The following is a 27,701-nucleotide window of genomic DNA, read 5'->3' as shown; positions in this document are numbered from 1 at the left end:
AAGGGACTACTAATACTTTTATTGTTCATGGGCTTGTTCCTTAAAAGAGAATCATATCCATACTTTGCAACATTTTGCCACTTTCCTTAAGGCTTTTTGCAGCAACATTGATTGTTGCTACTAATTGGAAAAGTAATTGGAACATGCCTGCCTCTTGTGTTTTACAGCCATGCCCTGTCATTAGCAAAAGTGATGCCCTCTGACCCCAACTGCTCTCAGGGGTCAAAATGTATCATTATATTGGAGTGCAGTATTCCGTAACAAAGGTCATAGCAGTAACATAGCTTAAACATTTAGGGGTTTTTTTTAGTGAAAAGAATAGCTTATCAAGAGAAAGAATGACCTGCTAACTATATTTATCTTACACTGTGAGTAACTGCTGGCAAAATACAGAGTCCTGAGATGTGCTGTGTAAATATTTTATGAAGGAAGCTTCTCCAGCAGAGATGTTAATAATTTAAAATATGATGTACTACATACTGAGTTTTAGGCATAGACATTTAGTAATAAATTTGTATTTTGTATGAAAGCCTAGTAAATGACTCCCTTGCCACATATTTTGTGTTACAATTGTGTTTGCATGTCTTCCTTCATAAATTATGCCTATGTATATACATGTCACAATAAACTTGGATTTTTCAACCAGCCATGATTTCAGGGTCCATATAGAAAGGATTGTGAGTCACACCTAAAAATGTTGTAGCCTCCAAGTCAATAATGTATGTCTCCAAGAATATTTTGTTGGAGACACATGTTTATTTTGGTTTTCCTTCTGAAGCTTCCTATGCAGTTCAAGGAAGAACAGTCCCCCAGACATGCATATGATGTTTTTAAGTCAGGTTTTATTCGTTAAACATGGCTGCAGCAAGGGTAGCATTCATCTCTGACTGGGTAGCCAGTCAGAAAAGTTGGCCAGGAAACTGAAGATCTACTTTGTACATGCTTTTCTGTCCTCATCCTATTTAGGCACATAACTCCTCTGGATTGAGCTTTAAATGCATTTTGTTTAGAAAACTAATTTACAGTATTTGCATACTGCTTGAATGCTTTGACTTGTTTCAGAATAATGTTGTGATGATAAATATTCACATTATATTTCCAATTTCCACAGTATTCATGCAGGGAAACAAAGTAGATAGACCACACAACAGTAAATCAGTGTAAGGATGGGCTTATAAATGTGTCAGTCAAAATATCTTTCAATTCTTCAGGTTTAAAATTTTATTTGCTAGTTCTGCTGTTTGTATTGTACTCTTATCTTTTTGTCCTTAGTTGCACTTGCTGTTTTATTATCCCATGGTTTTTTTATAGGAAATTAAGTCTCTGTTCTGTGTAGAATTAACCAAAGAGAGCATCCAGAAGCAATGTTCCAGTTTGTCAGAATAGGTTTGCCATTTCATACATGTATGATATTTATGACTGCAATGTAATAAAATATTTAAAGTTCAGATTATAACTCTTACGTACTAAAATTCAGAACATTTTCTGTCGGATAGGATTATTATATCTCAGCATTAACTCTGTCTCTCTGCATCAGATAATGCTCTCTATTTATATTTGTTAATAAGTGCAGACATTCATATTTTAGTACCTGATGGGGATGTAAGAGACAGAATATAGATTTTTCACCCTAAATTAGAAAATTATCTGAACGAATGGTTGATTAATAATCATTCTAAGTTGAAGTGCTTTCATAAGCTACCATACAGAACCTCACTTTTAAAAAATCAATCTTTCAAAGCTGTCACTTTTGTCATTTGTTAAGCATTTGTTGAGGAGGAAAGAGAATATTTGTCCTAATTCTGAGCTCCCTAAGCTATGCCAAGAAAAAGGAAAAAAAAATTATCCATCCTGCTAATGCACTGTATTGCAACAGAGATTAAATTGATTAGAGTGCTTAGGTATTTCCAGAGTGTCCCTTGCTGTAATATCTGGGCCCTGTATTGATGTGCTGCACAGTGCACTAATAGGTAATAGAAAATACTTCAATAGCTAGTAATATATCTAATTCCACAAATTACTTTTACCATGGTGGATTATTGAAAGCATAAGCCCGGTGTCTGAAAGGGCTGAGTCTTTGTTGAGATGCTAAGACGGAAGGACGAGCACATTTCTCAGCTTGCGTCAGCCTGTTCTCGGTACGTGATGGCTCTGAGCCGGCCTGGGGAGCTTTCCCACAGAGGTTTATTGCAGGGCTGGGACTGAGAGTGAGGGTGAGAGACAGTAATTTATAAGAACTGATCCTGGATCTGTCATCTCCTCTCTGAGTGGTTTTAACACTGAATTCTGCCGCAATTTCCTCTTCTTAATGAGCCAATAAGGATGAATCAGTTAATGTTTGAACATATCTTTTAAAATGTTACAGGCTGTTCTTTGTCGACTTTCATTAAGCTTTTATTTTAATCTAAGAAGATCAGTTAAACAGAAAAGATATGTAAAGTACTTCATATTTTGGCAAAGCCTGTTTAGAATACACTACATGCATAAAAGCAAAGAGAGAAAGAGAGAAACTGGATGAAAGTGCATTAAAATGCATTTACGGAACTCCTATCTCCTGGTATGACTGACCTGAAATTCCTAATGCTGAAGCTTCTCGTAGAGAATCTGATCTTGGGTCTTGCACAAGGCCCAGCACACACTGGGGTAGGAATTTGTTGTTTTGCTGCAGGTGAACTTCCTGCCATAATGGATGTGTTCAATAAGCTCTAGTTATTGAATTTAAACACAGAGTCTCAGTTCTTAGTGTAATTCAAGAAGTTTTGAACACTGAGACCCAGCAAATGCCATTTTTGACCTCTTAATAAATTATAAATACATGACTCGGGGCTCAGAGTGTGGATACATTGTGTTTCATCTCTCTGGAAAACAGGGAAGCAGACTTGGGGAAGGAGCACTTGGCTGGGTAGAATTTTCTTTGTTACTTTCTACCTCTGTAGCTTCTTTTATTGCCTTTAGACACGTAAACAAACACCAGTCTCTCTCATCCATCTCATTAACTCACAGGCCATTCAGTGGTCCTCAAAGTCTCACAAAGATCATAACATTTCTTTATTCATATCTAATTTACTCTTCCTGTGATTGCCCAGTTTCCATGCTGTTGTCTCAAAAATAAAGTATGTGATATTAACTGTTGGGTATTTGATTTGTTGGTATCCCCAAGGGGAAGTTGGAATCAGAAGACATCACAGTTTGTTGTTTTTATCTGTTGTTCTGAATTTATGTTGTATTTAATTAATCCCATGCTTCATGCCATCTGTTAGTCACCTCAAAAGGCCAGAAATACTTTGACTTTGTGAGGCAGGTGGTTGGGAGGCAGGACGTTTGTTTGGAGTTTCAGGGCTTAGTTACCCCTTGGGAAATGCTGAAGCTCTTTGCCACATTGACAAACACTGCTTGGGTACTTCCCACTAACACTCAAAGATGGGCTGGACACACCTTTTGAAGTCAGGACACTTTTTCCTATCATCTTATTGTTCCCTATATGAAAGGGAAAGATTTGTTTTCTTTATAATGTGAAATGTAGTCCTCAAAGGACCCACATAGACATTTCACATAGCCTAAGTCTTGCTGATGCCTGTAGTCTCTTTCTCTAACTGTGACACAGTGAGTTTCATATGCTTTTACTACCTTCTGTACTGAGAGATTTAAATGTTTTTCTCAGAGTGTATTGTAGCTTTTGCGCTGTTCCTGGCAAGGAGGTGGAAAAGGAGAACTGTTCTGGAGTATGGTCTTGCTAAGCCTGAGGCTACGGGGTGCAGGGATCAGTGGTTTTGCTGACCTTCCAATCCTGCACTGTTAGATGTTCATCTTCTGAGAAGGCAAAACTGATGTTATGCACATACTAAGTTTTCAGACTAAAACAGAAATAACACTATAATTCCAAGTATAAAGACTATGATCTTAGAGGTCAAACTTTTTTAGTTTCAAGGAATACTCAAAAGTTGAATGAAACCAACTTTCTATTAAATCTCTGCTCTTCAAATTTTTCTTTCCTCCATTAACTTTTACGTCTCTGCACACTTGGGTGATTTGTTCAGTCGTTTGTCTCCTCTCTACTTCTGCCTTCACTTGCCTGAGTCTGATCCTCACTCCGTTAAAGCATTTGTCTTCAACTTCTTAGTCTTGTTCTCATAGAGCTGGGAGTCTTTTCTGTATTTTGGCATATACAAGTTCAGCTTCTATCAAAGTCACCTTGTATCAAGTAGAAAGAAAGAAAGAAGCCTCTCTACATGTTGTGTCCTCTGGCATCCTTAGGTGTCTAAGGTAAGTTTTATAGCCACTATTCATTATCTCTGTATGCTGACTTTTCTTCCTAGAGTAGAAACTGACAAGCTTTCACTCAGATATACAATGTTAGGTGTCTAAAATTTGAGATGATCCTTACCATTATTATTTATAGTTTCTTTACGTATTTTCTAAACCCTGTTCTTTTTCCCATATTTTCCAAGTATTTTCTCCAGTAATACTGTCACATTTTATTATGATATTTCCATCTCCCCTTCAGATTTATGCATAAGTACTTCATCAACCTTTAAATCTCCTGACATCTCCATAAACATATGTTTGTTCCTCTTCTTTCCCCCTCGAAGTTCCCTTAGCTCTCCTCTATTTAAAATTTACTTCTCAGAACATTTCTTTCTCCCATGAGTTCTCTACACTCCTTTTCTTTTCTTTACTAGCTCATCTACAGAAAAAAATACAAGTTGAGAGGCAGAGGTGTCTTGGATAATGTCTCTTTTCTTGCTTTTACACCAGCTAAAACAAGATTAAGGAGTACTCAGCCTATTTCCACTGCTGTGCTCTCCTCCTCCCCATTTCCTCTCATCAACATCCTTACAACCCTACTCCATTGACTCTCTTCCTGCAGAAAGCAGGCTGTTGAATGCCCTGGAAGGCAAAAGCATGGAGCTAAACCCTTGAAGAGCAGATGTGTGTATTGACCTGCAGTAATAGCCTAAAACCTCTAGAAATCCTTTCCCTTTACTCAGAAACAGCTCTTTCACACCATGGGCATTAACACTTGCCTCCTGCAGTGGCCTATTATTGTTTAAAGTCTCTGATACATAAACCCAAAGTCTTTCTTTGGGAGGGAGTGAGCAGGGGAAAAAGATGCATTCCATCCAGCAAATTTGGTTTATTACCGTCTGTTTTTACTCTGCAGCTTCTTTTCCTTTCTTTAAATGCAGCAGTTGTTGCAGCAGCAGCACCTGCCTCTCCCAGGATTCCCTGGGAATGCTCTTAATCTGCTCCCCCCTCCACCTCAGACACCCTTCAGTCACTGCTGGAGAATGAAGCAAGAGGTGGAGCATTTCCTTCTTGTTTCCTTACATGTTTTACTTGTGCAAAACTCTGACCTTATTGGAACAGAGGAGTGAAAAGTCCTTGTAAAGGGATCAAATCTTAAACAAGTTTCTTCTCTCAGTTCTGCTTACCAGCCACCAGCCTCATGGTCCTCCATGCCATCTGAGATGAGGGTTGTAGTCATTTAGTCGTAACACTCTTTTTACCGACTTAGTCAATAAGTGAATGATATGAAGGGTCAAGGTTTACAGACTACTGAACTTTGCTCTTGGATACTGTTGTTCTCCTACTTGCTGTTCCCATTGAAAAGTAATTGCTTTGAGCACCAGAAGTGATTACAGAAGATTACACCTCTAAAACCAGCCTCAGGATCTCATTCCAAGGAAGAACACAGCCTGTAAAGTGTTGTGTGCCTCACCCAGCAATTACACTGTTGTAGCTAATTTCAGAAAGCATAAATTGCCCATTATTTCTGGAGAGGGTTGGGAGTTTTTGACCAGTGGTACTGAAAGTGAATGCTTTTCCAACAGATTTTTCTATGGCTTCCACAGAGTTGTACAAATAAGAAAAAAAATATTTTGTTTCTATTTCTCACTTTTTTTTTTTTTTTTTTAGAATTTAAATTTTAATTATTTTATGATACAATCTGTTGAAGAGCAAATTTTAGTAAACCACTGGAACCTCCTAAAATATTTCATAGTGAAAGTATCATTGTAACATGTTAATTATAATCACAGATCAGGCAATTCAATCCACAATAAAATGTTTTAATGTGTTAACCAATCTTTTTTCCATTTCAATATCAAAAAGTAGTATGTACACCATGTTCTGTGGTAACTGTTTACTGGACATTGTCTCTCGTGAGGCAATATACTCTTACTTCTGTTCGAATTTTTGTGGTGTACATCATAAGATACCTCGTTTTACTGAAAAATCCTGTGTTGGAGAATAGCTTCATAAACCACTTCAGCTGCAGTCCATGAGAGCCTATAGCAATTTGGGAACAGCACAGGTGTTTCTTGAAGTGATCCCAAATGGAACATGTACAGTTCAAGCAAACTAAAATGAACATTATGATTTAAGAAATAATGAAGTATTTCATTTTGGTAGATAATTTAAGAACAATATTTTCCATAATTTCTGCATCTTCATTTTTCCATAATTTCTGCATCCTCGCTTTTTCCTTAGCTACTTCTTTCATGGAAGAATTTGGTATTTTGACTTTTCACTCCAATCTGAATTTCTTACTGCATAGAAATTCCAATTTCTAACTGATGCTAGAAATAAGTAACCTCCTGTGTATTTTTCAGAGGCAGAAGATATATTCAAAGCACTATCTTTAGGAAAATGGTATGTGTCTGCCCATATAAGCCTCAATGTAGTCTATTGTTATACAATGTAATTTTAAGAAAGTTGATGAGGTTATGCAAAAGGAATTCTTTGAAATTATTAAATCCAAAATAATTGAGGTTGGATGAAGGAGGTGTGGTACTGTACTGAAATACATAGTATTCTGCCCTCTTCCATGCCCATGTGAGGACATAAAGAAGAAAGAATTTCTCTTACTCTCTTCCATCTGCTGCTCCTATTTGTACTGCTCTAGGGAACTGAAAGTTTATTCCTCTCCATAAAAATAAACCTACCTAAGCTCAGTAGGATTTCCTTAACAGGCATTATTAGGAACTGACAGATCAGCAATACTATGCACTTATATCTGGCACTGAAGCTCCCAAAGATATAGCTTTTTCATTATCTTAAAAAAAAAAAAAAATTAAAAAAAGAAGACCCTGTATGCTTATGGGGTAAATCCTACTCCTTTAGTGTACTGTTCATTTCTGTCAGCTCTTTACACTGCAGCATCAGGTGGTTTGGATCTAAAAAGTAAGTGTCTGAACCCAGAATGACAGAGAGGGTAACAGATGCTTTCAGGTGTAGCCAGTGCCTTATAGAATAATTCAGTTTCCATTAATACACAGCAGCAAAATATGGAGGCACCAAAAAATGACTAGAATTGTATGTACTGCAATGACCATGAAATCCAGAAGAATGCCGACTGACAGCAGATGAGATTTGATTTATGAAGAAAGGGGTATTAAACAGGTGCTTTCAGAAACTGGAGGGACAATGACTCCTGATTATGGAAAGAAGCAACAAAATGCCTGCTGCTTTTCTCCCAGTTCCCTTATGGAAAAGGCAAGAAGCAGGCAGAGCCCATGAAAGGTGACAGCTCGTGTGAAGTCTAATCCTGCTGGTTTACCACTGAGGATAATTTTAATTTCCAACTGCCAATGGCATTTACTGTTCTGGATATAAAATCACCCTTAGCTGGTATTTTTGACTGCTGATGAGCTTTATTCAATTACTTTCTGGATACTCCCAGCTCCTGTTGACTCCTGGGGGCACTGGGGACATTGCAGCAGTTAGAAAGTGCTCCTCAAAGCATGTAAATGCAGGGGTGTGAGTACTGGTTCTCCTACACTGCTTGAAGTCAACTTTTAGCTAGGTTCGTTACCTGGGAAACAGCTGTCAGCAAAGTGGAAAGGAATCTATTTAGTGTGGTGGATAGGTGATGGTTTTCAAAAAAAAAAGAAAGAAACAAACAAAAAAAAAGAAACAAAAAAACCCCACCACTACTGTTCCATAATTTAGCTTTTTAAGTGTATCATTGAATAACTAGGAGATAGGGTGTACTTTTCAACTTTGTTAAGACTAAATTATTCCCTGAACCAAATAGTCTGGAACTACAATGTTTAATTACTGGGAAGGATCTTTTCATGAGGGATTTAAATTTCAGTAGTAGCTCAAATTTTGTTTATAACAACAATACTAAAAATAACTTTTTTTTTGCCAGTTATTTTCGATTTGTATTCTGCAAAGATGCCATAATGGAGAATATTTAAGTTGTTGACAGTTTTTGTCTTCATGATTCTCCCAAAGGTACTAGTCTTTAGATCACTTGTCCAGTAAAGTTAAATAATGTTGAATTTTTCAGGTAGTGGTTCCTAAAGATGCAGCAGAGACAGCTTAAGAATAGCTTTTCCAAAGTTGTGAGAGTTAAGAACTCCTGGCTTCTACTCTGTGTTCAATTTCACTGACCCATGTCACATCTCAAAGACAAAAGCAGAAAAGACAGTGAAATGAAAAAGCTGCTTGTCTTGGCACCACTTACGCATTTCTGATGACATGAAGATAATAGCGCCATCAAAGCTCCAGTTGTTACCTGTATTGCTGAGCAGTTTTTCTCTTTTTAATGGGGGTTTCATGCTGCTGTTTTGACAGGATAACCACATCACTTTAAACTATATAAACCGTGTAGAAAGCACATGCCTATTTTACTTGATCGTAAATTTCTGCTTTTGTTGTTAATGTTTCAATTTGAGATGGACTCTGAACATCTCACCACTGATTTGTCTTCCTAATGTGACCAAGTGGACTTCCAGGCTCTCATTGCAGAGTTACTTTCTTGGGTTCCTCTTCTACCTTAAGTCTGGCTTCCTTAAGGCTGCCTGAAGATTTAAATATCCCTCTTCTATTGATATACAGTGGGTGCAGGACACCCTAGGGAGCAGTTTCCACTGAAAAAGCCAGATTCCTGTCTTTTCCTCTGCCCCACATCATGTGTCCCTGGCTATGTTAGAGCTCACAGAGGAATCAGGGCATGAGTCTTCCTGAAAGCAAATCCTGTAGAAGAAGAGAATAGAAAAAAAAGAGAGAGGGAGAAAAAAATTTCATTCAGCTCCTTGATTTGGATAACGATGTGACTTCATGAGTGCTTTGTGGCTTAAAGGTTGGGACAGAAATGTCCAGCTGCAGAGAGCACAACTTCTATATCAGTTCAAACTGTGAAACACACTGCAGTTGTCTTAGACTATTTTGAGCATTTTAACCTAAAAAAGTCATGCAGTAATTTTACAATAATAATCTCCCAGTCACTTAATTTAATCCTCTAACTAAAGGTTTAAGAAGTTACTCTTCCCAGGTGTTTCAGATGGTGTAATTCCAATTAACTGATGTGAACATCACATAGTTGTACACCTAAGGCAGATGTAATATAAAAGTATTAAAATGCAGGAAGAGTTTCAGGTATTATATAACATATAGGTGTTTGTTCATGAGGAAATGTGACAAAATTGGGCATGGAACAGCTTTGAGCTATTAAATACAGAGAAGTCCCCTAGGAGTTTCCACAGTAAAAACAAATAGCGTGTTTGTACGTCCACTCATGAAACCCACTGTGGAACTCGGACTTCTTTTTTCAGAACTGTCTTTTGAGAAACTCCATTTAATCTAACTGTTTAGCCCATCAACTGGAAAATTATTATCTCAATTACCCATGTATCCTGGTTGCCAGGTCTAATATTTCTTAAGCTTTGAAAATGCTATGAAAAAGTATCATATACAATTAGTTGGGAACACCACTGCTCCATAATGCTCAGAAAGGAAGGAAAGATATCCTGGAAGCTATTTGAAGGCAACTAAAGTTAGCCAGGAGCAGATGATGAGAGGAAGTGATGCTAGATGAACACAGCTTGTTTCATGAGTTCATACTTTATGGTTCTGGAAATAAAGGTACTTATCCCAAATACCATGTATGTGGTTTTACTTTTGGTTCTGTTTTCGAGCAATCTGATGACACCATTATCCTTTGTGTGCAAAAGAATTAAGCCCACCTGAAGGAACTAGGCCTTGGCTGTATCTATTCTTGCAGAAGGAGAAGCCAAATTTAGTGCAAGAGGTGTCTATGAATAAAATGACATGGCATAAAAAGGTTCCACTGAGAAGGAAAATTTCACATGACTATAAGCATACGTTTATGTTAATTAAGAACACATCTAGGGTTGGGGAGGCTTGAGAAATTGATATTACTGTGCAGAATATATATGATCACTCTTAAATATGTTGTGCCTGTAACTGCATATTACTATATCCTCCACGCTATACTTAGCAAGTCTGTCTGTCAGAAAGCTCTAATTGCTTTATGTGTGAGAACATTAAGCTGCAATAAATTTATATACACAGCTGTTCCATTACTGCAGAACAAGTTTTATCTCCTAATAAATTGATGTTTCTTTTTAGTGTCAACTCACACCAAAATTTACACCCAAGAAGGTGAACCTTAACATCACATAATTAGTTCAGTGACACCAGTGGTAATAGAGGGTATACACTGTACGTCTCTTAAACATATTGATGGAGAAAAGTTTTGACTTCTGTTAATTGTTTCTTGAAAGCTTAATTGTGATTAAGAGCAGCTTTAATTGGAAAAGGAAAAAGAATCATGACCTTTAAACATACACTGCAAATAGCATGTCTGCATTTACAAGGAGTTGCACCATAACGGGAAAAAAACTAAAAGCCTTCTTTAAAATAGGGCAGGGGGAAAAAAGGCATTGTGGTTCTGTGTGGAGTCACATTTAGGTTAATGGAACAGAAGCTTAGAATGCCCTGGACTTTTGATTAATATTTAATTAATCTTCTGTAGAAGACTCTGATTTGAATTAAACTGGGTACTAATAAAAGAACCAATTCACCAAAGAGTTCACAAAAATTTGACCTGCTGTTATGAGAGTTTAAATTAAAATGGCCAAAAGTTTTGCTTTCCGCTCATTCTATGCCTGTTCTACATCAGGTGCAAGTAATTTACTAGGAGTGATGAAGCTGGAAAAATACAACCTGACTTAGTCAAAAGTAATAGAGCCATAGGTGTAATATGACATGCCATTTGGTTTGTTTTGAATAAGTACCATGAGCTAATGAGTTGTATTGTTCTCTCAATGCCAGCTTTTATAGCCTTGAAAAAGAAGCACTTACCTGTACACAACAAGGGGAAGTATCGTTTGTGAAAAAAATGCCCAGAATAATTTGGGGGAGCTGGTTATCCTTCTGCGGTGTCTCTTAATCAGGGTGGCAGTAAAAATGACGCAAATGAACTCAGTTCCCCAACTGCTCTAACTTCCTTTGTCCTCCCTTCCCATGTGTGTAGGCGTGGCTGGAGTATGTATTGCCTACTGGGAAGACAGGGAGGGGCTGAAGGGTCTCATGACCTGATAGATTGTAAAAAGCATCTACTTGACCTCAACGAGGAAAAATGAGTTTGTAGTTATTTCACTCATAGTTTTTTCTGCTAGCTCTTTTCATTCTCACCATCTTGTGCGATAGTCAGCTCCTGACCTAGTGAGCATTTTTGACATGACCCTTTCCATAAATTTGGATGATATCTAAATCCCACAGGATTTCTTCAAGTATCATTACAAGGGTGATTATTCTCATTCAGGTACTCTGACTTTAGGAGCCTGCTCTGGTGCCTAATTCATATGGTTTCAGGTGTCTCAAGGGTAGTCCTGTATAGCTCAACTCCCTCTGCAGTCAGCAGAGATGTGGGCACTGAGCTGAGCCCCTACTGCATACATTTGTTCTGGGGAAAAGGACTGTTTCCCAAATGTGTGAGCCTCCATTGTGCAGGAGCAAATCTGTTCTTAAACTGTAAATCTTTGGTTAAGTGTCTGCTGCAGATAGGATCCTGCTATCTGAGCAGTGCTTAATGATGCAGAAATCTGGTAAAAATAATAAAAAGTAAATAGCAAAAGGGCAGCAAAATCAGATCTTTGTGGGTCCTGCTTACTAGGGATATTTATCAGTCTTTCCTTACATAACCTCTAATTCCTGGGTTTTGTTTCCCTGGAAAGCGAATTACTGTGCATCTCAAATGGGAAAATTCATGAAGTTTATCTGAGTTAGCAGCATAGCAACATAAACTCTTCTCTGGAAGCCATGTCTTGCCTTAGTTCTTTTTGGAACTTCCCATAGATACTGATGGAGTTTCTGTCACCTTTTGTAGGGGAGAAGTTATTTTCAGAGGAGGCTAGTGCTTACCCAAGTGACGTGCAATGTCTGGTACCCCTGCCCTCTTTACAGGAGCATGGCAGTTGCACATAACAAAAAATACAGTGTGACCTGTTACAACATAACCCTTGAATTACATAGACAATACTACACTATGAGTTTATTTCAGAGATTAATTTTAAACGCCAGTGCAGTTTTGTGCTGAGGTTTCATTAGTCTGTCACTTAACAGCTCATTGCATTAATAAAGCCCATTGTACTGAAAAAGATTTTTTAAAAATTAATTGTAATTCTTATTTTTAAGAAAAGTGAAGAAGTTGCACTGAACTTTAAAACTTAAGGTAGAAAAAATGGGGTGGAAAGAATGGGTTCAATACCTTTTTAAAATAAATATATTTGTTAAAATTAACATAGTTTTCTATATATGCCTCTCAGATATTTCAGCCTATTTGGTTTCTCGGCTAGTGAAGAATGGTCAATGCCAGTAGAAACAAGTCTATAATTTGCACTAAATGGAACTGGCTTTGCAGTATTGCTTATGGTAATAGCTGCAGTTACTTGGTTGTAATATTTCATCTTGTCTTTTAAGAGCATGAAAAAGCATTTTGTAGGTATGTATCAAATTCTTCAGGTCAGCTGGGTTCATAGTTATGCAGGCTCACAGTTCTGTAGCTTAATTTTCTTCTGCTGGCTGAAGTTACTCTTTGCTGGAAATTCCCAAAGGAAACTCTTAAAAAAAAAAATGTGGAGAGTGTTGGAATGTCAGGGTACAACTTAGCCTTCTGTTGCTTGTTTAATAATTATACATTTTCTGGTGTTGTAACAATTAATTCCTTTTACTGGAGAGTAGTTATGTATGAACTTATTATCTGTTTCCCTGGAATATAAATTGATGCCATCAGTTGTTTGAAAAATTCTGTTTTCATCTCAGTGTGAGTCTGTCATCCCATCAATGCCTTCAGAGTCTTCATACTGAAGTAAGAGAGGAAGGAAGGAAAATATCTTAAATAATGAGTAGCAATGGCAATTTTTTCTTTTGGGGGGTTGTTTTTCATAGACATTTGTTTACTGTATAGATCAAATGCTTAGTGTGTCCTTTGACAAGTGTAGTCCATTAAATGCTTTATTCATGAACTGGGACCAAGGGATTGTCTCAGTTCTAGCCTGCTCTCTGAAATAAGATAATACAAGCAATTTCTATTAAGTATTATGGTTTAGGAGAGTGGGGGGAAAAGAAGAAATTCTTTAATCTCTTTGATCAGATTTGAATGGCAGAAAAATCTTATGCATTAATGTTTAAAATTAGAGATTTTATCAGCAATCATTTTAGTAAGTAGAACTTGAGCTGCTGTGCTGAATAAACATACTTCTTAGTGCATGTAATGTGTTGATTTCCCTGGAGTTGTTCTGTAATTCATTGTAGAGAAAGAATGAAGAACTGGTAAATAATAAAAAGAAGAAACTGAGTGATATAGCTGTAAGTGGACATGTTCAAATTGGTATGATGTTCATTTTTCTGGTAGCCCAGAGATGATTTACCAGATCATTTCTATAGCAAAGTGTTTCAGAATCAATGCCTGAATTTCCTACTGGTAACAAGAAGCTTAGAACTGAAAATTATTCATTATTTCTTCCCCTAAAACCTTGGCCAGATCTTCAGATGCCCATAAATTCTCAAAGCTGGATTCAGTGGGTCTAGACAGGTTGCTACCAGTTAAAGCTCAGGCCCAGCACTGCATTTTAGAGCTCTGTATGGGAACTGGCATTGCTGCTCTTTAGTTAGAATCACATATGTAGCAATTTCCATTTCAGTGAAGCTCATGAATTAGAAATCTCACTTTTTTAATAGCGTTCAGGAAATAATTTCTGGTTTCTATACAGGGACTCATGAAGCGAGTGCACGTCAGACACTCCAATGGCAGCAGAAGGTTCTCGTTTGCAGCAGCGATTTTGCTGCTGGGCCTCCTGCCTCAAGTGTCTGAAATAGAATTACACTACAATTTATTAAATTTATTACCATGCTGTAGAAGAAAAGGCATTTTCATGTTTTTATGATCTGAGGCTCTGTACCATGTGACTAATCTGTTATATTTTGGGATATTTGGCCAGTGCAAGTTTGAACGTCAGTAATGTGCACTACGCAGCCATGCTTAACGTCTGCAGGACTTTTTTCTTTTTAGCACTTGCCACTTGGACTGAAATCTTTCCAATTAAAGATATCAGAATAAAGCAGTATCTTAGAAATACAAATGAAACTGGGTAATGATGACAAAATAAAGTGATATCAGTTTGGATATATTTTAACACGATGTCAAAACACATTGTCATCAAAATCCCCAGAGACACCATTATGGTGTCAAAATGAAACGTTATCAACCTAAGACTACAAGAATAACAACGTGAAATAATACTATTGTGACTTTGTAATGTAATGCCAATATCATGCAAAATAAATTTGATGTACTAAGTGGGATTATTATATATGTTTCATTTCTTTCAGTTTACTAAAAAGCATATGACAATTATGTTACTCAAGAAAATGTTAGAGCATTTGCATAGCATTTGCTGAAGTAATGTAAAAGTTGAGACACAAATTAGCCATACTGAGGAGATCTTAACCACAAAAGTGGTTATGTTGCAGTCCTTGTCTTATCTCAGGCATGGCTATACACTTCTATATGTTTCAGAAACTAAAAAATTTAGGCTTTTATTTCCATGAAGGAGGATTACAAACAGTAATATAGTGTACTCTGTAAAGAACCCCTAAAATTATAGCAAAGTAAATGAGAACTGATCATTGTATAAACTTTACACAGGGTGTTAAAGAAGGCTAGTGCCCATTTGTGGTTATGTGAATGCAAACCCAGAGAGGCTGAGTGACTTAGAGAGTCTCATTCTAGTGGTTTTTCTGCCAAAACGTTAAACTGTTGGGTTATACTCCTACAACAGTTGAGCACCTTCTACCAGGCATTCCTAGTACTAGATTTTCTTAGGATGATTCATTTATCATGTACCTTGAACCCAAGTTAGCCATCTATAGTGGGATTCATCTGCCCTAATATAGTTGTCTAAAGCTATCCTGAGCTACTCCCTCTACTCTTCTTTCTCAATGAAGAAAAGTAATGAGCTCTTGAGAGAATAATTGCATCCAAAGACAGGTGCTGTGAATTGCCCTCTGGAGTAACTTATTTCTGTGTATTTCCCTTAGGAGGGGTCTAGATGAGTAGTTTTACTACATTCCTGCCTTTTAAATGATTAAAATTGGTTGAGAAAAGTCCCGCCTTACCTTCTCCTGGTAAATAAATTAGCTTTTCTATAGTCTTTATCAGGCTAATTGTCTTGGTTAACTACTGAAATGGTGTTACAAGTAAACGTTGTATTTCTTCTGCAGTTAGAGAAATACATGCTTTTGAATTTCTGGAATGTGCAGTTGGGTTGAGTCTAAGCAGCCCAAGAACAGTAAATATTAGAATTCAGGATTTCTTATCTGGTTTTTCAGAGCGTAGCACGACCCTCAGCAATTACTGAGCATCCTGCGCAGTACCTCTGAAAAAGAATTCCTGGGGAAAAGACATTTTTAACATTTCCATGAGGAAAAATAAATGAAATAACTTGAAAATATCTTAAATAGTAAAAGTTGAGTTCCAATTAACTCACTAAATAACCAAGTGAATTTTTGGATAAAAGGTAGTTACTGGGTTTTCTGTCCTTACCTGGAAGTGATTATTTTTTTGAATATAACTATACTTTTATGGCAATTTCCAGTTTTAAAGTTAATCATGACAGTGTGGTGGTAAAGCATGATTAAAATTTTTATTTATTAAAATCTTCATCTTTGAGATAAAATGCTGAAAGAATTTATCCAGAAATCAGTTGTTTTGTCAAATATCATACCGAGCTGGGTTTTTTTATCTCCATATGCATATAATATTTAATTAAAAAATCTTAATTAGTTTTGTGCTAATCAGTATAAATCTTAGTGATCAACTTCATAAGAAGGCAACAGTCATGTGAATTTAGGCACCAATTCAAGTAATCAATCTTAGCTTTGATTTTGTTTTTTTCGTGGTTGAGTCATAATGTGCAAAGGCAGTGAATGCCTAATGGTAAGGTCGGATTTAAAGTTTTATTTAGAGGTTGCAAATAATTCAGTGTGAAAAATAAAACCAGGATCCCACATTTCTCTGTGTTTATATAGAATTTCAGATCTACTACTGATGCTCCTATCAAAGAGGGTCTCCTTAAGTTTCAGATTTTGGATACTGTCAAGCTTTGACCTAGCCTTGGTATCCTTAGGCCAAGTCATTTCTACTTGTTTGTTTTTAATAGATAACTTCTCCTTTGGTGCTTGGAAATTAGCCGATAATTAGAGTAAGATATAATGTAAAATCAATCAAAATATTATTTGGAAATTTATAATGAAATAGCCCCTCTGTCAAAGTACAGAAATAATTGTATTATAATTATGTTAGCAGCTGGTAAGGACAGTGGAAGGCATGTGAACTTTGTGTAATGTATTATCTTTTTTAATGTTCAGACATTTTAAAGGGATGTTTTAGTTCATACGTCAGTGTTTGTCTAGCAATGTGTTGCTTGATACTGGAGTTTAATTAATACTTTAAAACAAGATGTCATTTTTATTGAGAGCAAGTGTTCACGGGAGTCCGAAACATTCTGTTTTTCTGTTTTGCTAGTTGCAACACCCTGGTACCTGTTTGCTCAGTGTTTTCTGTGATTATAGAGAAATAAAGCAGCATCAAATGTTTTTGGGGTTTCCAGTATAACTTATGTCAAGGCATTAAGCAAGACCTAAGTACTTTTAAAGAAGTGGGGGGTTTGCGTTGTAAGACTGCTAAATTTCACCATTTACAAATACAGTGTAACATTGTGTTATTTGAATAACTTTTTTTTCCAAATCTTTTTTCAAATTAGAAAATTTGAAACATTTGAATAATTTGAATATCACTTTTGATGCATCCTTCAAATCAAATGGTGCAATCAGGATCTTTTTTTTCCTCTCTATTTTAATTTTGCTAGATTCCTCCCGTGAAAAGACACATGCTTTTTCTTCACTCCATTGCTGGCTAGAGCTGGGCTCTGAAGCAGATTTTATGCTGTAAGACATAGTGTCAGCACTGAGCAAAAGCTGAGTAGAAGCTGAGTCGTGCAAGGTGTGCTGGAATGAGCTGGGTTATACCTACTTCACAACATTCACACCTCACAGGTGGTGCTGGCTACAGACCAGTTCCTTTTTGGAAATCACTGCCGTGCTTTGAGAAGTGACTGCTCTCCTGCTGCTCGCTGCTGCCCCTCTGCTGAAGAATTCTGCCCCCATGTCTCCTCCAGAGAGCAAATCAGAGGGAGCTCTCAGTAAGCAGTTTCTAACAAAGCAGCTGGATTAGCTTAAACGGAAACAAAGGCTGACACGGCCTGAAGGCTGCTAGGGATCTTCCAGATGATCCCTTCTGCTGGCACAGGACTGGCCAGCTAGGTCCAGGAGAGGATTTCTTCTCTGTGGTCTTTGTTAAATGTCTTTGTATTACTGTGCCAGGCAATCCTCACATATTGACACAAAATAGCCTGTGATGCCTAATTGTGGATGTTCATCAGACCTAACAGCACTGGAGCCATCATTGTCTGTTCCAGTTAGGATAGGAAAATTCATAGCAGGTCAGAGCCTCTTCCTGCCTTAACTTTGAAGTAATTTTGTATTTAATTTAGAATCAAAAATGCAAATTTCTCCTTTACTTGATCACTGGTATTTTTTTCCTTTTCTTTTTTTGTTTTTCTTTCATGATTAATTAAATCTTTCCATGTGTATTTCTGCTATTTCTTTAACACCTTCCTGATAAATCCACAGTGAGGTATTTTGTATTTTCTTTTAGGTTACATGTGGTGTTCTCTTTTTTTTTTCCTGTTCTTCTTTTTTTTTTTTTCTCTGACTCAGAAAATGCAATACCCTATGACAACGGCTGTAACAAGTTGTGTGTGGCTGAAAATTGGCTTGGCTTATATCTGCAAAATCTAACAGTTCTAAAGTAAGGCATAGACTGTGTGATAACCCAGTAGCTGAGTATCTGTTTTCAGATGTTTATAGCAAGCTCCTAAAATCTCTACTTTTCCTTTTAGTAGAAGAATTCCACTGAAAAGTAAGACTGGATTTCTGTCTCCGGTGTGCAGGCTCTGACAGGCTAATAAGGAAGAGTGATGGTGGCAATAAAAAGGGTCTTGGGTGCATTCTTCAGATTTCACTGGTTGTAAAATGATGGCCCTGCTACAGAAGGGCCACAGAGGGACTCAGAGTGAAATCTAGCCTGGAAAGTTTGAAGAGACTGTTGTGGTGAAGTGACCTCCCCATCAGCTCCACTCCTTCACTTTGTTTATGGCCATCATATCAGAAGCGAGTGCTGAGTTTAGAGCATTCGAGGTTACCTTTTTAACCCAGAGAAGAGAGGTGTATCTTCGTAATTTTTAATTATTTACTCTGTTGAAATAGTGTAAAATGATCATCAAAACGCAATGTCAAAATCTGAAAATTAATTTTATTCACTGAAGAAAGTGATTGCATTTGGGGAGTTGTGTAACTTCTCTATGGTATTGCAGTTGATAACTACCACTGTGAAAGTAAACTGGAATGACATAAAAATTCCCAATGAGCTACATACATGCATACATATTGACATAAATCCTAAAGTTTAAATCCTGTTTTGATGGAATTACTATGCTGAAGTATGTAGGTATGTGTACAGGTAACATGTCATATCTTGCTTGTCACATTAAGCCAATCCCTGAATTTAACTGCCTTTAAAATCTGCAGACTTTAAAGGATATATAATGCTCTGTGTTCATTTAGCAAATATGAAATGCCAAGAGAGGATGATTTTTATAACCTTGTGAACAGTAGAAATAAGCCAAGATTGAAAGAGATCTGGGGAAAAAAATTCAGATAGGATGTATACCCTTCAGCACACAAGAAGCTGCCCTTGTTAGAAACTAACTTTGCATGCATAATTAATTTGAGCAGCATATTCCGTTTCTTACAACTAGAAGAGAAATTGAATTCAGGTGTTTGGTGAACATATGGGGGATTTACTGTGAATTTATGACCTGTGGTTTGAGTGTAAAAACCCAAGATACTAGCTGATAAAACTTAATGAAGCTTGTGCAGAGAAGCTATTTTTATTTGGAGTTTTGTAATTGATACATTTTTTTGTTTTTTAACACCTCTCCCCTACCTTTTTATGCCTTATTCTCAATAAATTCTTTGACACTTAAGAAAAACAAAAGTAGTGTGGGAAAGCCTTTCTATGGCTCTTTCTGGGATGCAACCATGTTACAAGTACATTTGTAGTCTTACAAATTTGATCTGTTGCTCAGCTCAATTTTTTCTTGGACTGACTGTAGCAATTTGGTAATCATGCAACAGCTCTTTTATACAGCCACCGCCATCCATGGTTGCTTCTGTTTTTGTACCACATCTATATGAGTTAATATCTATGTGTTCATGAAAGATCTATTCCCTGAGATCTCAGAGAAGGACCATATGTGGGGCACACTGCAAGGAGAGGACCAGCCAAATTTGTTACACTAATTTAAGCTTGAGGAGTGGTATTTAGATGTCAAAAAATAAACCATAGAGCAAAATAATAGGAAAAGACCAACGTGCTCTGGCAAGCTCATGGCAGGAAGGAGACGGTGCAAACTCTGTTGCTGCTCAGCCCTCATTGGCCCCCTGTGTGTGGGCACAGTCATCTGTGTCACTGATGATTAACAAATCTGTTTAAAGTGAACAAACCAGCAGACTGTGTGTTGGAGTATGGTGATAACTTTAAGGCTGGTAAAGGGCATACTTTCATTTTATTTCATGTCCATGACTTTTTGAAACAACTTGACAGTTTCTGCTTATTCACCCTCAAGGGCCATCTGAAACAGACAAATCCATCTGCTTGGGTTTAAATGCTGTGGTGAGAGGGTGCTTGAGTTTCAGCAAATGTAGCAGAAGTTTTTTTATGTTAGATTAACACCATTCTGCTTTCTGTTGGGCTGTTTCGTCCTACTCAAGCATTGAAGGAAAAGGCCAATTTTGTAGAGGCTCAGTTAGTTCTGAGCTTTGGTGAGGATATGTGCTGCCAACTACGGCATGGCCACCATTGTCAGTCCTCAGCACAATAAACTCTTTTGCTGCTCCTGGCTATGCATAAATATAGAAGTAGATTCAAATCCAGCTCTTGATTTTTAATGGCACAAGTAATCTGGCCAAATGAAAAGGAGTTTATATTATAGAAATGGGTGATAGTTATTTGCCAGCTTGAAACAAATAAGAACCCATCTGTGTTTTATAACTGCTATCCAGAGATCTAAGCAGCTGATCAGGACAGTGAGGTCCTGGCAGCTCAAATGTGCGATAAAAGGTTTCAAGGTGTAAAGAACTCTTGTTTGTTTACTAACCTTTTGGTTATTCTAGTCATGTTGCAACTGCCTGGTGTTGTTGTTAAGACTCTTTTCCATGCTTTTTCAGGCCAATAATTTTTTTTCCAAAGCTTTACTCATCCTTGTTCCGTAGCATGTTTGTATCTACTTTATCACACTGAAAATCTGTCTGTTTTGAAAGGAATACAACTCTGCACATCAGTGCATGACATCACACTAAGACATTGCTTAATGATCTGAGACTCTGATGGCCATTGCTGCAACTGCTTGTTTCTGGAAATATGTGACAGCTCTGGCCTATCTAAACCTTGCTTACAGTCGCATTTTTAGCCCACGCTGGTGGTGGTGTGTTTTAAAGCAGCACTCACAAAATAACTGATTGTGATAAGTGCCATCTGCAGATGGAAGGCAATGGGGTGCCAAGCAGAGCTGTGACACAAGAAAGCCCAGCCGCTTTGCAACCCAAGTAGACTTTGACCCTAAAAGCCTTCCCTTGATTTTTATTTCTTTTAGGAACATGTAATATTGCGAGCACTTTGATAGAAGAGCATCACTGACATCCGATGCTAGAAGGTGCTAATTGTCTTCCATAAATTCACAGGCATTTTGTTATTAAGTAGGCATAGGAAAGGGCCGTCTGGGCAAGCTGTGGTTACTGTAGAGTTGTAATTCCAGTTTTGCTAAAAAGTTTAATGCTAACATAGATCAAATCTTCAATAGATTTTGGATGGATTTCAAGTTAAATTCCTTTCTTCCTGCTAGTAGTCCTGAATTATCTGAGGTGGATCTGCCTTCAGATTTTTGGTTCATTTGAATGGAAGACTCAAACAAAATGTGGTACATTTAAACTTGCACCATACATCTGCAAAAGGGAATTTAAGCAGCAGGAACACCTCCAGCTGCACCCTAGCAGTCTGTTGATACAACCCTACCTCTCTTGGGTCAATTATACAGTAAGTCAAAATTCATTTTGCTTTAGAATGGCTAAGGACACTTCTCACTGGATATAATCTGTTTAGCCCTGTCCCAAGGGATAATGATGTGACTTCCATAAAGAGTTGAAGATAGAGCAGAACATCTCAGGACCTGAAAAGGAATGAAGTTAGGTTTGCACTGTTGACTGCAAAATTTTATTCCTAACAGTTTTTTATTGTGATTATGATTTTTGCATGTCTCTCCTTCTGGAAGTACTAATTGGAAGTTGAATGAAATATCAAATGGGTGTACCAAGTGTTCCCTGAGTGCAGGGGGAACGCAGAAGGAGACATAAAAAAACCTAGCAAAAAAGTACTCATGATGAAATTAACTGGATAACAAGAGGCATGAAAAGAAATAGGAGACAGCATGGCAGGCCAGGACAGAGATCTGCAAACCCTTGCTGGTGAGAAGGTGAGGGCAGCTGTAATTTAACCTAGAGAATCAGAATAAGGCTGAAATGAAAATAGAAGGAAAAGGATGCCAATCTGAGATATAGTCTAAACCCTCAAGTAATCTTTAAGAAAAGTATCTTAGCCCTTCCTCAGCTGCCTGCCTTTTCCCTTTTCCTCTTCTAAATGAAAATATTTAATTTTTTTTATTATTATAAAACGACTGACTTGAAGTCTCTGTCTGCTTCTCCCAGACATTTTGAGCACAAAGAAATTAGAGTGTATACAGAAGTGCCTTTTTCTAATTTTACTCTTGCTTTTCTGTGAAATAGTCCTTTTCATAATTCATTTCTTTTGCAATTTTCTAAATTTGGGTCATGTCCATTGCTTTTCAGATAAAATAGAAATATTGTTAAAAGATTTATCTCTTCTGCCATTATCAATCCTTTAATAACTTTGAATAACTTTTCTTAAATCAGCTTGACTTCTTTTTTCTTTTCATTTTTTTTGTCATTTGAATAAGTTCTTAGGTCTGGAGACAAGTTAATCATAAATCCCAGGATCCTCCTTGTTCTTTGTTATTACATCTCTGCAGTGTAAAAAGTGTCAAATTCATTGCTGTTCAGGAAAAGATGTACATTTTCACTTCATGGCATGGACACTGCATTTGCCATCAACACTACATCTGTTGATGTAATTGTTTTATTAAATATCTATCACAAAATGTGGAGAAGTCCTCATATCTGTAATAACCCTTCCAGCAGCCCATTTTGGGGGTGGTACAGTATGTCTGTTCTGTGTAATGCACAGGATTTAGTGCAGTACTTTGGGGTTTTACCTTCTGCTTGCCATGGCATAGCTACTTCGGTGTCACTTTTGCTCTGTAAATCAAATTAGAGTTTGAAACAATCTTGATTACGGAAGGTGGATTATTTGCCCATCGTCTTGACTACTTCAAGGTGTCCATGTATGTCACTTTTCTAGTAATTTTTGCACTGAAATTCAACGGCATTTCTCTTTCAAATATATATTATTATACCTGAAATACTAATACTTACTGTATTTTGCTACACTTAAATGCAATTTATCTGTGCAGAAAACACTTGCCTGTGTAGAAAGCATTGGGCTACTTGTTTGTTGGATTAACCCGTTTTAAAAATTAACAGACCATTTAAAAGTAGTTTGTAGGCCAAGTACTGGATTTTGATGAATCCATTTACAATGTGCAATGTATAGCAATGCATGGGGGAAAAAAACAAGGGGCTGCATGCTAAAGCTGGGCAGAATTTGACAATAAGGAATAAATTTGCATAATATAAAACTGTAAATGGAGATAAGCTCTTTCACAAAAATAAGTTGAATTAAGGAAATAAAATTAGCAACACATCTACAATGATGTGGAAATTTTGAAAATACTAGTGTTTCATTTCTACTTTTTCTAAATAAAGCTTTCTTTTAATTGTACTTTTCAAGAGGGTAATTTGCACATAGAAGTTGACTTACCCTACAAACAAAGCATTTCTTAAAGCTCCCATTTGGTGGTGGGGGGGAAAGCATGAAAGAAAATACTTCTCTAAATTCCTTCTTTTTCTGTGCCTTTGGTGTCAACAAAAAAAAAAAGAATCAACCCAAACCTATTTAAAACTTAGCCTTTGCTAGAACAATACAGTTGTTCTGTGTCTGATAACTCTAGCAAGCCAACCAAGCACTGATAAACTCTATTTAATGGCACTGAAAAGAGTGGGAGGTAACGTCTCAAACATCTACAACCTCCAATCCCTGCACCTACCAGTCCCGAAAGACACCGAAAACAGCCACAAATGGAGTCTGGAATTGTCTCTCTTCATACGAGGGAAGACATGGGATATGAATTCACTGTGTTTTATTGTACCCTGTATCCAAGAACAGAAAACTATGGAATTGCTTTCCTTTGTCTCTCTGCAGACTTCTCTTTTGAAACAAAGTAATAGCTGTCCATTCTTCATCAGCTCTTTTGAAATAAACAATGAAATGCAGGGCACAAGAAGTACATAATAAAAGATTAAAATGCTTCTGGTTAGTCTTGATATAACATATTTGTTTGTCAGGCTTCCTACGATTCCCACATTAACATGTTTGAAATGCAGTGGTGTCGTAGGGTTCAGGTGGGAGGTGCACAGCTGGAGAAATGTCAACAAAATTAATAAATATCCATTTCCCCCCTGCTCCCTGAAATAAGCCATTCCTGTGCATATTTCATTGTGATTTCACATACACCTGTGCTGTGAAGAGTGGATTACCAGGCACTGTGAAAAGTTGATGGTTTTGAAGGGTTCAAGGTTCTGGGTGTGCTGGTTTGTAGTGGTACCTCAGGGTCTGAGCCCTCCTCAGCCCACCAGTGTCTGTGGGGCTGAGGCCAGCACTCCTCTGCTGCCCAGATGCATTCCTGCCTAGGGCGCTGTCAAATGGATTGCTTTCTACTGGCCCCTGAGCCTTTTAATGGTTTCAGACTGATCAATTTAAAAGACTTGTTAAAAACAGAACTAAGGGATGACAGGCTCTTATTGATTGGGGAAAATAACCAAATTTTATATAGGTAGAGCCTTCAGACATTGTAATTAATTTGATGTGAGTAAAGATCTGACAGTACTACCTACAGTTTATTGATTGGGGGAAAGTATCTTTCATGTTTATTCAGTAACAGAGATCACTAGGACTTTTAATTTCCCTTTATGTTAAGTCTGACACTAGTGCATCTATTCCTCTTCATTTCTAGGAGTGATATATACTAAAGAGATGCCAAGAACTTTGGGTGATTTTTAGAAATATCCTCATTTGTCTTATCCTTACAACATCAGAAGTTTCTTTATATGTCAAACAGCATTAATAATCTTTTAGAAACTAAAGATCTTTGTACTAAATGCTTTTAAATCATCTCTGAGTCTGTAGTCCTGCACTGTAGTAGCAGTCCCATGTTAAGAAGTCTCAGTCATAGGTGGCAGTTCCCAAGTGTATTGATCATTTCCATCCTCCCTCTTTCAGCAACAGGTCGACCCCTAACAATCACGACCGGATACAGCGCCTGAGACAAGAGTTTCAGCAAGCAAAGCAAGACGAGGATGTGGAGGACAGGAGACGTACTTACAGTTTTGAGCAGCCATGGGTAAGTTCAGAGCCTGGCAGATCTGGGAAGGCTGGCTGACTCTGCTGTTCCTGGGCCGGTTGGGAGCAGACAGAGAGGAAGGCAGGGTCCTCTGCCTCCACACTTCTGCCCTTGCTGCTATTCCTGCTTTTGGTTCATTGATGTTTATTTCATTTCTAAAATTCTTAAGCCATCTGTCATGTGTGCAGATAGAATTATTTGCTCTGTATTTAGACCCTTGACTGTGTGAGTTATTACTTGGGGTTTTTTGCCTCAAAGGCAATATCAATTAATCTGAAATTTTCAAGGAAAAGTGGAATAAAATGCACACTAACAGTAAATAATTTAGAGAGAACATGTAACCTAGTAAATGGTATTTTCTCTGAAGCAATATCAGTGTGATTAGTTATTTTCATAAAAGGCAAAGCTATGTCTTTTCGCAGTAAAAAAGGAGGGATATACACACTTTGCAATAGTACCCCTTTGCCTCTTACATGAGCCGAGACAGTTCTGTATCGAGATGTACACCCTAATTGATCATTTAAATCCTGTTCAATCTGATCTAGCAATGTGATACAATTATGTAAATTCATGTGCTTATCTTGTTTAACATAATTGAATGAATCAGCGTTGCTTTTTAATCAATTACATATCCTAAATTAGGATACTTTAAACATGTGACAAATACTCTAATTTTGTTGAAAATTCCATGATAAAGGCAGTGAACAACTCGCTTGTGTTCCAAAAGAAGCGGGAACTGTATGATGACAACAGTAGAATCTCTCACAGCTTACTCCAAAGCGGGTGTAGGTGATGGGTTATTGTTACTTAATATTGCGATGCACACAAGAATGAGGTGGGAAGACTCCTAGCTGAAGAGCCACATCTCTGTGTATGAAGTCACTGAAAACAAACTAGGTAACAGACCTAGGTAACATTCTAATGCATATGTCATCTTTGTTTGCCTGTTGTGGTGGATATGGAAGATTTTTTTTTTTTTTGGCTTTTGTTGGGTCTTTGTGTCCTTGTCCATCTTAAACCCACCAACTTGAACCTGTGGTATTTTTGACATGCAGCATGGAGAGGAACAAAGGTAAATGTGTCCCTAAATGATTAATATTGCTTGACATACAGTATCAGGATATAGGCTTCTCTTTTCCTGCTTTAGAAGACCTCTAATTTCCTCTGAAATTGAAAAATTAGTATAAACATTTTCTTTATGACCAGAGGTTTTCTATTTAATGTTGGGGAGATATTGTGATAGCTCACCACAGTGATAGTTTATCAGTTTTGGGGTAAATTTGGGCTGTAGTAGAGTTACTTTCCATTATGCATATCAACTACTATTCACTCCCTAAATGAGAGATTTGAGCAACATTCTTGGGAAAACTCTGTATGAGAAAAACTTTCACTCTTGAAGACTTGGGAACTTAACTACTGAAGGTCATGGGCCAAATTGTTGTATATCTAAATGCCATAGCAACTTTAGACAGTCAACTTGGCTTTTATTAGCGTTTCTTGTAATGAGCGAAGAGGGAACTATTTGGATGACAGACTGATTACCTTAGGAATAGAATAATTTCCTAAATTAAGGGTCAGAACGCTGACCTTTCTTTTTTCTCTTACTCAAACAAATGGGATCTCTCTGTTTACTCCCCTTCTACAGATCATGCAAATGAACTCCAAGTGACTAATTCAGTCTAACGTATTAATATTAATTCTGGAACTTATTGTTGCTTTTGTAGGAGCTGCTCTGTTTTTAAATACATAGGTGACCAAATGTTTTATTTTAGATAAGCACTTTAAAAAAAATTGGCCCAGAGTCTATTTGAATTATAATTTTATTTTTCCATCATGTACTTCAGCCTTTCAAGATTACAATGCCTGGAAAGGATAAAGCAATGATCTCATCCATTTCAGCACTTCATAGTCATTTCAGTGTTAAAGAGCCATAACCTTCTCTCTTAAGGAGTGTGTACTATTTTAACATATTAGTCTAAAATGATGGACTTTCTTAAGACACACTTGCAAAACAGATCCAGATGTATTATTAAATACCAATGACACAAAAAAATGCAAAAGGGGTTTATGTATGTATGCAGGAAAATACTTTTAAATACATTCATTGGTATCTTTTCAATCCATCTGTAAGCTGTTTGTTCCAAACCACAGCAGTGCAAAGTGCACCTGTATGTAGACCATTGTTGAAAAGTGTGTTTTCACCTGAGGGAGATGGGTTGTGCAGCCTTACATGACCTAAAGAACTTTACATCCAGAGAAGCCTCAGAGCCGCATGACAGCAGCCAACTCTGACCTGGTTTGGATAGAAAGAGAGGAAAAACCAACTCCCAAAGAAGTGTGAGCTAGGTGATAAGTAGTTTGCGTTTCTCATTAACAAGCTGATGGGAGAGTTGAGAATAGGGAACAAAGTGCTGATGTGATGTGGTACTGTTGGTTACTTTAAGAAAATATAAATGAACATGAAGTTTGCAGAGTAAGTAATGGATGCTGATGGAACTCTGGCAGCTTTGAGGATATTCAGAGGAGCTCAATACCTCAGAAACCCACTAATATATTATCAAAATGATCCTGTGAACCTCTCCAACTCCAATCCATCCCAGACTATTAATGGCCTGTGAC

General features: G+C 37.3%; 1 protein-coding gene across 11 annotated transcripts in view; it reads left to right on the top strand.

The window, feature by feature from the left end:
- Positions 1 to 27,701, top strand: part of PARD3 (par-3 family cell polarity regulator) — a 446,652-nt gene that overhangs the window by 406,478 nt on the left and 12,473 nt on the right. For all 11 annotated transcript variants that reach the window (XM_050332175.1, XM_050332238.1, XM_050332169.1 and 8 more), the window contains one exon: positions 24,962 to 25,082. In XM_050332175.1, the coding sequence (XP_050188132.1) occupies positions 24,962 to 25,082 (121 nt within the window). The remainder of the gene's footprint in view (positions 1 to 24,961; positions 25,083 to 27,701) is intronic.

Source organism: Myiozetetes cayanensis, unplaced genomic scaffold (assembly GCF_022539395.1).
Source record: "Myiozetetes cayanensis isolate MyiCay16 unplaced genomic scaffold, myiCay2020 scf1, whole genome shotgun sequence".
Classification (NCBI taxonomy): Eukaryota; Metazoa; Chordata; class Aves; order Passeriformes; family Tyrannidae; genus Myiozetetes; species Myiozetetes cayanensis.
This window is presented reverse-complemented; position numbering and strand designations above follow the sequence as displayed.